Source organism: Pelobates fuscus, chromosome 9, assembly GCF_036172605.1.
Source record: "Pelobates fuscus isolate aPelFus1 chromosome 9, aPelFus1.pri, whole genome shotgun sequence".
Taxonomy (NCBI): domain Eukaryota; kingdom Metazoa; phylum Chordata; class Amphibia; order Anura; family Pelobatidae; genus Pelobates; species Pelobates fuscus.
In genome coordinates, this window is record NC_086325.1 from 5,073,901 (window position 1) to 5,085,804 (window position 11,904).

General features: G+C 44.3%; 1 protein-coding gene across 1 annotated transcript; it reads left to right on the top strand.

Annotated features, from left to right (window-relative positions):
- The first annotated feature begins 3,129 nt into the window (after window positions 1-3,129).
- On the top strand, window positions 3,130-4,062 carry LOC134573009 (olfactory receptor 5AR1-like). The gene has a single exon (XM_063432369.1). The coding sequence runs from the start codon at window positions 3,130-3,132 to the stop codon at window positions 4,060-4,062; it is 933 nt and encodes a 310-aa protein (XP_063288439.1).
- Window positions 4,063-11,904: the final 7,842 nt, after the last annotated feature.

The following is an 11,904-nucleotide window of genomic DNA, read 5'->3' on the forward strand; positions in this document are numbered from 1 at the left end:
CAGGAAATGTATCTATTTTTCTGTTAATGTATTTGTTTTTAACTATATCAAATACTTCTCAAAAACGTTTCTTTGCTAAATATATTTTATATGATTGATTTTCTCATCTGTCAATCAATCCTTCTTAGTACATACATTGACAATTCTAGCTGTAGAGACGTGGCCTTTATTTATGTCCACGCGTTATAACATCACATTGATCATTAATGTAATATTTAGTCAGCTTTGGAGGATATACCAGTGTACAGAAAATTCGGAGCCTGCTCTTTAGACTGTACTACAAGTAAATTCTATTTCTTACAACATTTAGATTTCAAAGAAAGAAGACAATCAGGTAAATTACTTATTTTATTTTTGTGAATTTTAAAAATTTAAAGACTCAATAAACGAAAAGAACTAAGCATTTTAGATGTTTAAATGACAGCTTATAGCTGTGCAGTTTTTACAAATCACTGCAGTCCAAAGCCACTCTCAAAACCAAACGGTTTGCTAGAATGCAAAATTCCACTGGTACATAGTTACATAGCTGAAAAGAGACTTGCGTCCATCAAGTTCAACCTGTCTGACATATGTTTTTGCTGTTGATCCAAAAGAAGGCCAAAAGACTAGTCTGAAGCAAGCGCTTCCAATTTTGCAACAAACTAGGAAACAATTCCTTCTTGACCCCAGAATGGCAGTCAGATGTCTCCTTGGATCAAGCAGCTATTATCCCACTAATTAGAAATTACATCCCTGCATATTATGTTTTTGCAAGTATGTATCCAATTGCTGTTTAAACACCTGTACAGACTCTGATAAAACCACCTCTTCAGGCAGAGAATTCCATATCCTTATTGTTCTTACTGTAAAAAAACCTTTTCTTTGCCTTAGATGAAATCTCTTTTCTTCCAGTCTAAATGTGTGACCTTGTGTCCTATGTATAGTCCTCTTTATGAATCGGTTTCCAGATAATGGTTTGTACTGGCCCCGAATATATTTGTATAATGTTATCATATCCCCTCTGAGCCGCTGTTTTTCAAAAAAAGATTTAAATTTTTTAACCTTTCTTCATAACTAAAATGCTCCATTCCTTTTATTAATTATGTAGCTCGTCTCTGCAGTTTTTCTAGTTCTTTAGAACAGGCCCCCAAAATTACACAGCATATTCAAGATGTGGTCTTACCAGCGATTTATAAAGAGGCAAAATTATATTTTCATCCCGAGAATTTATGCCCCTATTAATACATGACAAAACCTTACTGGCCTTAGCAACTGCAGATTGACATTGCATATTGCTGCCTAATTTGTTGTCTATAACAATTTCCAAATCCTTCTCGTGTGTGGTTATCCCTAGTTCACTACCATTTAAGTTGCTTGTGAATTCTTTACCCTGAAGTGCATAACTTTGCATTTCTCTAGATCAAATTTCATCTGCCATTTGAGTGCCCAGTCCCCCAGTCTATCTAAATCCCTCTGCAGCAAAGCAATATCCTGCTCACATTGTATTACTTTACAAAGTTTTGTGTCATCTCCAAACACTAAAACATGGCTTTCAATTCCTATTTCAAGACAATTTATAGTTGTGAAAGACCATTTATGGTTGTGTGGAACTGTATCAAATGCCTTGGCAAAATCCAAGTAAATCACATCCACTGCAACACCCTGATCTAAACTTCTACTTAGTTCTTCGTACAACGTAATGAAGTTAGTTTGACATGACCTTAATAAAACCATGCAGATTATTGCTAATAACAAAGTTCTTCCCAATGAATTCCTGAATATTTTCCCTTAATAGCCCTTCAAATACTTCCCCAGTCACAGAAGTTAAGCTCACAGGTCTATAATTTCCAGGCAAGGATTTTAAACCCTTTTTAAATATAGGAATTACATCTGTCTTCCTCCAATCCTCCGGTACAATTACTAAAAGAAAAGAATCTTGAAAGATTAAAGAGTTAGAGTGACCTAATGTTCATAATGAACATTTATACAAAATTGCAAAAACAGTTCAATAACATCTAGTATCTCAGTAACCATCGGTGTTCTGACAGGAACATTGCTTCAGAACTTCAAGCAATGAAAACACATTTATCCAAGATTTCAAAGGGTTTGTCATCGAAATTCCTGCATGTCAACACCAGACGATATTTAAATCTTTAAAGGGTCATGCTTGTACTATTTACGTACATGTAAGTTCCAACCAATCACATGGCAGTATTCAGATTGTGAGATGACTGTTTATCTGGTTTCAGTTGAGTCAGTTTGAATTATGCGGCCTCTCTGTGGGTAACAATTATTTTCACCTCTTTAATGATTTAATGACACCCGTTTATCTACAACTGGCATCCAAGCTTTACTGGTACATATACTTCATTAACACAACAATAAAATATTACAACGCCTAGCAATACTGCAAAGTAGTGCATCCTATGCTAACCCACCGCTCTGAAAGTGGCTTAGGAATGCGGAAATTATAAAATATAAGACAGCCTCTGATAACTTCCAGTCAGGAGCTCTCATTGAGCGCTGCCTATAATAATTCTTTCCACATTTTCTGTGTCGTGATTGGCTGTCAGACGCACAGCTTATGCTGAGCTTGTCAAACTGTGAGCTGTGGTTGTGCCTGCGGAGTGTTTCACTCTGCCCCCACCCACCTCCTTGGCAGAGAATATCATAATTGAGGATCTACTTCAATCCAATGCTTTCCTATGGGCAAGCATTGGATTGGCTGAGATAATTCATTCTGATTATGTCAGCCAAGGAGGCTGCTCGGGGCGGGACAAGCACCAGACTATCTGCGCAGCACTGGAATAAAGGTACGTTCTACCCTTTTAAGGGAGGAATGGTGGTGCTGGAGGGCTAAAAGGGTTTTTCAACACTATAAGATCAGGAATACATGCTTGTGTTTCTAAACTTATAGTGTTCATTTAAAGTAAGTATTGTTTTTGTTTCTAATCTAAAGAAAATGTGCATTATTAATTAATGCAGTGTCAATATAATGTTCATTAATTAACCTCAGGTCCTACCAGAGATGAGCTAAAGTTCTGGGATAACATTTTAGTTGGTATGTCTTGTAATTATATTTTCTTCTAAGATGCTTTGTTCTGTCCTCACTAGTTGAACGCAGTTTCGAATATCAGTTTAAACAAGGGGATGACAAACTGGAACAATACAGAGATCACAGAATTTCTTCTCATGGGACTCTTTGTATTGCCACATTTACAGTATCTGCTTTTCTCGGGTTTTCTCCTAGCTTACCTGATGGCGTTATGCAGCAACCTAACTATCATCTTGGTGACCTTCGCTGAACCTCATCTCCACACACCCATGTACTTCTTCTTGAGTAACTTGTCCCTTATTGACTTAACTCTCGCATCAGCAATTTTCCCTAAACTCTTACATTTCTACTTAACAGGTCATCGAAACATAACCTATGTGGCATGTATGACACAGATTGCGTTGTCTGTCACATGCGTAGTAACAGAATTCTGTCTTTTAGCTGCCATGGCCCATGATCGATTTATTGCAATTTGTCTTCCACTGCGCTACACACAAATCATGAATCTGAAGGTTTGCGTCAAACTAGCAATTGCATCATGGTTTTCCGGGATTTTGGACGCTGTAGCATTTATGTCTTCATTGTTTCAATATAACTTCTGCAGGTCAAATGTAATTAATCATTTTTTCTGTCATGTTAAACCTCTTCTGCAAATCTCCTGCAGTGCGACTCAGAGTATGGATTTAGTCACAGCGATCTCTGCATCCCTGTTTGGCTTTATGTCACTTTTATATATTATAATAACTTACATCATCATTATAGCCACCATCCTCAAAATAAGTTCTAGTGAAGGCAAGAGAAAGGCCTTCTCCACCTGCTCTTCTCATCTCACCGTGGTCATCCTGACGTTTGGACTAATCCTTTGTATGTACTTGAGTCCGGAGTCTTCGTTTGCTATCCTGCAGGACAAAGTGTTTTCTTTACTTTACACTCTGTGCATTCCCATATTCAATCCCCTTATCTACAGCTTGCGAAATAAGGACATAAAGCAGGCTTTGCAAAAACTAAAAGAAAATATTGTGCAATGAAGATGTGTTCTACTGACCATCTCTTCTTTTCCCCTTCATTATTTTTCCGGCTGCATAAAGGGTTGCTTTAAATCCTTTCCAAAAGTTTCCACTAATGTCTAACTTGTCGAACTGCTCTCCAACTCCATGCTTTCTTCCTGTGCTCTCCCTTATATTCTATTGTTCTTCTGCATCCTTTGCTCTTCCCTCTTTCCGATTGCTCTCTTCTATTTAATGCTTTTCCTCTTTCCTATTAAACATAGAAACATAGAATGTGGCGGCAGATAAGAACGATTCGGCCCATCTAGTCTGCCCAATTTTCAAAATACTTTCATTAGACCCTGGCCTTATCTTATCGTTAGGATAGCCTTATGCCTGTCCCACGCATGCTCAAACTCCTTTACTGTGTTAACCTCTACCACTTCAGCTGTTTAAACTCCTTCTGCTTTAGCTACATCAGTAACAGACACTTTGCTGAATTACCGCCGGTGTAACTTGTGCCCCTATTGCTTTTATTTCTCTTCTATGTTCTCCCCTTTTTTACTGGTTATCACTGCTCTCTTTATACGCTTGTCACCCCTTATCTTTAGTAGCTTAGTTTCTGCACTTTGTTGAGACTCTTCCATAGTGTCTTTCATCTCTTTCAATGCTCTCCCAGACTTTCTCGGATGCTGTGGCCAGGTTGGCACAGAATATATTCATGTCCTTCCTATAGCCCAGCGTGGGAGCGATGGGGGCAGGAAATCAAGCCTTTGGATTGACAGTAAGTAGGACACTTTTATAGGCTTTTCCTATTAATTGGCTGTACTACCTACTGTGTACAAAATCTTGCAGCCTCTCACTTCTCCCTTGCGTGCCCTCGGCAATGCCGGGAGCCAGAATATGACGCCATTCCGGCCCTGGCATACTAAACAGCGGACGGGACGAGTGAGGAGCTGCCCCACACTGGACCCCAGGGAAGTGAGTGTTTGACTGTCAGTGAGTGCGTGTTTGTGTGTGTGTGTGTGTGTGTTTGTCAGTGAGTGAGTATGTATGTCAGTGAGTATCTGTGTGTGTGTCTGTCAGTGAGTGAGTGTATGTATGTTAGTGTGTGTGTGTGTGTGTCTGTCTGTCTGTCAATGAGTGAGTGTATGTATGTCAGTAAGTGTGTGTATGTGTCTGTCAGTGAGTCAGTGTATGTCTGTCATTGAGTGTCTGTGTGTGTCTGTCATTGAGTGTGTGTATGTCTGTTTGTCAGTAGTGATGTCGCGAATGGCGAATGGGAACTTCCGCAAACGTTCGCGAACCGGCGAACCGGACGAACCGCCTTTGACTTCAATGGGCAGGCGAATTTTAAAACCTACAGGGACTCTTTCTGCCACAAAAGTGATGGAAAAGTGGACTAGGGGACTAACACCTGGACTGTGGCATGCCGGAGGGGGATCCATGGCAAAACTCCTAAATCACAATGGATATGGATTGACACCTGACATATGACATATTGACACCTTAACATATAGATTGACACCTGTCCTCAGAGACCCTGATACACACTGACACAGATCAGAATAGGGACTATTCCCCCTACATAGGGTCACTTGGCAGATATGGATTGACACCTATCCTAAGGATCCCTGATACACACTGACAGAGCAGAATAGGGACTGTTCCTCCTACATAGGGTCACTTGGCAGATATGGATTGACACCTATCCTAAGGATCCCTGATACTCACTGACACAGAGCAGAATAGAGACTGTTCCCACTACATAGGGTTACTTGGCAGATATGGATTGACACCTATCCTAGGGATCCCTGATACACACTGACACAGAGCAGAGTCGGGACTGTTCCTCCTACATAGAGTCACTTGGCAGATATGGATTGACACCTGTCCTCAGAGACCATGATACACACTGACACAGAGCAGAATAGAGACTGTTCCCCCTACATAGGGTCACTTGTCAGATATGGATTGACACCTATCCTAGGGATCCCTGATACACACTGACACAGAGCAGATTAGGGGCTGTTCCTCCTTGATAGGGTCACTTGGCAGATATGGATTGACACCTATCCTAAGGATCCCTGATACACACTGACAGAGCAGAATAGGGACTGTTCCTCCTACATAGGGTCAATTGGCAGATATGGATTGACACCTGTCCTCAGAGACCATGATACACACTGACACAGAGCAGAATAGAGACTGTTCCCCCTACATAGGGTCACTTGGCAGATATGGATTGACACCTGTCCTCAGAGACCATGATACACACTGACACAGAGCAGAATAGAGACTGTTCCCCCTACATAGGGTCACTTGGCAGATATGGATTGACACCTATCCTAAGGATCCCTGATACACACTGACACAGAGCAGAATAGGGACTGTTCCTCCTACATAGGGTCACTTGGCAGATATGGATTGACACCTGTCCTCAGAGACCATGATACACACTGACACAGAGCAGAATAGAGACTGTTCCCCCTACATAGGGTCACTTGGCAGATATGGATTGACACCTGTCCTCAGAGACCATGATACACACTGACACAGAGCAGAATAGAGACTGTTCCCCCTACATAGGGTCACTTGGCAGATATGGATTGACACCTGTCAGAGACCATGATACACACTGACACAGAGCAGAATAGAGACTGTTCCCCCTACATAGGGTCACTTGGCAGATATGGCACCTGTCCTCAGAGACCTAATTGTGTAATAATGGTAATACTATTACCTATTATATTATATTGGCAGGGGCAAGGAAATTCCCTCTAAATAGATGGGTATAGGCAGAGAGTATGGAGACCGGAGTGATAAAGTGTCAATAAGGTGATATAAAGTTAAATGTATCACAGACACACAGCCACACTTTCTCTTAGCTAGTTTCCAGAAATGCTGGATAGGTAGAAGGGCTATAAAGACCCAGAGAGGTCTAAGAAGAATCCTCTAAACTAGCCCTAATCTCCTTAAACACCTTCAAGGTTGTTCTAAGCTAAAGCTCAATCTAAACGTTTAGATGACTACCTGATTTCCCATCACAGATGCTGGCTAGGAATAACAGTGTGCAAGACAAAGAGTGGGTCTAAGTGCCCATAGTGCAGTAAAGTGTCCCTAGTGAAGTGAAAAAGAGAATAACGAGCTGGCGCCCAAGAGAATAACGAGCTGGAGCCCTATCAGTGGACGTGTATATGGCATAGATTTTAGGAACCAGGGGGATAGAAAAAGATTCTTGGTCGGTCCTCCTACTTCAAATTTGGGGCACTGCACGTGCAATCCAATGTGCCACCAGATAGGAGTGGTGTGTTAAGTAGTACTATTCCTATCAGTTTAATCCCCGTTATGTGCCTTTTTTTTGGTTTGGTTTTTGAAGCCACAGTGCAGCACCAGAGGGCCGAAATATTAGGCTGTTTGTTTCCCAGGCAGAAAGTGCCCTAAAACATTGCGGCTTGAACCCTAGTTGGTGGCGGATAAGTCACGCAAGTCAACCGGCATTCAGAGCTAAAATACAGCAGCGTGTGGACCATTTTTAGCCCAAGGCAGTTCATCTCATCAGGCCTTTTTTAGTCGAATGTATCGCCCAGTGTCAGTCCCTTCGGGATCCATCCCTCATTCATCTTAATAAAGGTAGGGGAATCTAGACTTTTTTGACCTAGGCGACTTCTCTTCTCAGTGACAATACCTCCTGCTGCACTGAAGGTCCTTTCTGACAGGACACTTGAAGCGGGGCAGGCCAGAAGTTCTATCGCAAATTGGGATAGCTCAAGCCACAGGTCAAGCCTGCACAACCAGTAGTCAAGGGGTTCATCGCTCCTCAGATTGTCGATATCTGCAGTTAAGGCGAGGTAGTCTGCTACCTGTCGGTCGAGTCGTTCTCTGAGGGTGGATCCCGAAGGGCTGTGGCAATGCGTAGGATTTAAAAAGCTCTGCATGTCCTCCATCAACAACACGTCTTTAAAGCGTCCTGTCCTTGCCAGCGTGGTCGTGGGAGGAGGAGGATGACGTTCACCTCTTCCCCTCTTAGATTCCCGTTGTTTGGTGACATCACCCTTATACGCTGTGTAAAGCATACTTTTTAATTTATTTTGCAAATGCTGCATCCTTTCCGACTTGTTGTAATTCGGTAACATTTCCACCACTTTCTGCTTATACCGGGGGTCTAGTAGCGTGGGCACCCAGTACAGGTCGTACTCCTTCAGCTTTTTTATACGAGGGTCCCTCAACAGGCACGACAGCATGAAAGACCCCATTTGCACAAGGTTGGATGCTGAGCTACTCATTTCCCATTACTCCTCCTCAGTGATCTCAATGAAGGTATGTTCTTCCCCCCAGCCACGTACAACACCACGGGTACCAGATAGGTGACAACGAGCACCCTGGGATGCCTGTTGTGGTTGGTCTTCCTCCTTCTCCTCAAAGCCACATTCCTCCTCTGACTCCTCTTACTCACAATCCTCTTCCAGCGTTGCCGCAGGTCCAGCAAGCGATGCTGGTAAGGCTGTTTCTGGTGGTGATGGTGACACTCTTCCTCTTCCTCTTCACGCTCATCTACGGCCTGATCCAGCACTCTTCGCAGGGCACGCTCCAGGAAGAAAACAAATGGTATGATGTCGCTGATGGTGCCTTTGGTGCGACTGACTAGGTTTGTCACCTCCCCAAAAGGACGCATGAGCCTACAGGCATTGCGCATGAGCGTCCAGTAACGTGGCAAAAAAATTCCCAGCTCCCCAGAGGCTGTCCTAGCACCCCGGTCATACAAATATTCATTAACGGCTTTTTCTTGTTGGAGCAGGCGGTCGAACATTAGCAGTGTTGAATTCCAATGTGTCGGGCTGTCGCAAATCAAGCGCCTCACTGGCATGTTGTTTCGCCGCTGGATATCTGCAAAGTGTGCCATGGCCATGTAGGAATGCCTGAAATGGCCACACACCTTCCTGGCCTGCTTCAGAACGTCCTGTAAGCCTGTGTACTTATGCACAAAGCGTTGTACGATCAGATTACACACATGTGCCATGCACGGCACATGTGTCAACTTGCCCAACTTCAATGCCGCCAACAAATTTGTTCCGTTGTCACAAACCACTTTGTCGATATCCAGGTGCTGCGCAGTCAGCCACTTTTCCACCTGTGCATTCAGGGCGGACAGGAGTGCTTGTCCGGTGTGACTCTCTGCTTTCAAGCAAGTCAAACCCAAGACGGCGTGACACTGCCGTATACGGGATGTGGAATAGTACCTGGGGAGCTGGGGGGGTGTTGTTGATGTGGAGCAAGACGCAGCAGCAGAAGAGGACTCAGCCGAGGAGGTTATGGAAGAGGATGGAGTAGGAGGAGTAGAGGAGGTGGCAGCAGGCCTGCCTGCAAGTCGTGGTGGTGTCACCAACTCCTCTGCAGAGCCACGCATTCCATGCTTGTCAGCCGTCAGCAGGTTTACCCAATGCGCAGTGTAGGTGATATACCTGCCCTGACCATGCTTTGCAGACCAGGTATCAGTGGTCAGATGGACCCTTGCCCCAACACTGTGTGCCAGACATGCCATTAGTTCCTTTTGCACAATCGAGTACAGGTTGGGGATTGCCTTTTGTGCAAAGAAATTTCGTCCGGGTACCTTCCACTACGGTATCCCAATAGCCAGAAATGTTTTGAACGCCTCAGACTCCACCAGCTTGTATGGTAATAGCTGGTGGGCTAATAGTTCAGACAAGCCAGCTGTCAGACACTGGGCAAGGGGGTGACTTTCTGACATTGGCTTCTTACGCTCAAACATGTCCTTGACAGACACCTGACTGTGGGCAGATGAGCGGGAACTGCTCAAGGTGAGAGACGGAGTGGCGGATGGTTGAGAGGGGGCAAGGAGGACAGCAGTGGTTGACGTGGCTGAAGATGCTGGACCAGGAGGAGGATGGCGGCTTTGAGTTTGTGTGCTGCTTGTACTCATGTGTTGATCCCATAGGCGTTTGTGATGTGTGATCGTGTGCCTACGCAAAGCAGTTGTACCTAGGTGGGTGTTGGACTTCCCACGACTCAGTTTCTTTTGGCACAGGTTGCAAATGGCATCGCTGTTGTCAGAGGCAGACACACAAAAAAAATGCCACACTGCTGAGCTCTGCAATGACGGCATTCTGGTGGTGGACACAGCATGGGTTGATTGGCATGCTGTCGGGCTGACCCCGGGTGCCGATGCATGCTGTCTGACTGTGCCACTAGCTCCTTGCGACGACCTCCCCCTGCTTCCAACTCGTCTCCTCCTCCTCCTCTCTGTCTCCCCATCTGAACTTTCGCCCTGTTCTTCTTCTTGCCGAGCATGCACCCACGTGACATCCATGGACGCATCGTCATCCTCAACCTCTTCACTTTTATCTGACAACTCAGCAAAGGAAGCAGCAGCGTGTACAACAGCATCATCGTCACACCGTACGTCCATGTGTGTAATGCTGCCTGCCTGAGACATATCCCTGTTATCTACTTCCTCTGGCAATAATGGTTGCGCATCTCTCATTTCTTCAAACGGATGTGTAAATAACTCCTCTGACATACCAAGTGAAGCGGCTGTGGTGCTAGTGTTGGTGGTGGTGGAAGGCGGGTGAGTGGTATCTTGAGAGGTGCCCGAAGCTAAGCTGGAGGAGGAAGGTGCGTCAAGGTTCCGAGCGGAAGCTGTAGACGATTGGGTGTCCTGTGTTAGCCAGTCAACTATGTCCTCAGAACTGAAAACTGGGCATTATTCTAGGGCCAAAGGGAATCACAGCACCACGACCACGATGGCCCCTGCGGGGTGGCCTGCCTCTGCCTGTCATTTTTTTTGGATTAGTGGTACTATGCGTGCAAGCTACTGTGAGACCAGATATGAGTGGCAATGTGCACTGGCAGAGGTTGGCAGAGTACACGCTGTAGGCCTGATACCCACTTGAAGGACACTGACTGCTATTAGCTTACAGTGAAAAACGTTTTTTCTTTTTAAAGGGACGCTATAGTCACACCAGATATGAGTGGCAAAGTGCACTTGCAGAGGTTGGCAGAGTACACGCTGTAGGCCTGACACCCGCTTGAAGACAACTAACTGCTATTCAATCTATAACAGTGGAAAAACTTTTTTTCTTTCTAAATGCACACTATAGTGACACCAGATATGAGTGGCAAAGTGGACTGGCAGAGGTTGGCAGAGTACACGCTGAAGGTCTGACACCCGCTTTAAGGACACTGACTGCTATTACCTTACAGTGAAAAACTGTTTTTCTTTTTAAAGGCACGCTATAGTCACACCAGATATGAGTGGCAAAGTGGACTGGCAGAGGTTGGCAGATTACACGCTGTAGGCCTGACACCCGCTTGAAGACAACTAACTGCTATTCAATCTATAACAGTGGAAAAACTTTTTTATTTTTAAATGCACACTATAGTGACACCAGATATGAGTGGCAAAGTGGACTGGCAGAGGTTGGCAGAGTACACGCTGTAGGCCTGACACCCGCTTGAAGACAACTAACTGCTATTCAATCTATAACAGTGGAAAAACTTTTTTTCTTTTTAAGGCACGCTATAGTCACACCAGATATGAGTGGCAATGTGCACTGGCAGAGGTTGGCAGAGTACACGCTGTAGGTCTGACAGCCACTTGAAGACAACTAACTGCTATTCAATCTATAACAGTTGTAAAACTTTTTTCCTTTTTAAAGGCACGCTATTGTCACACCAGATATGAGAGGCAAAGTGGACTGGCAGAGGTTGGCAGAGTACACGCTGAAGGCCTGACACCCAGATGCTTGCAGACAACTAACTGCTATTCAATCAATTACAGTGAAAACATTTTTTTGGTTTTTAAATGCAAGCTTAAGCTATTGTGACACCAGATATGAGTGGTGGCACTGGGCAAGTGGGCACAGT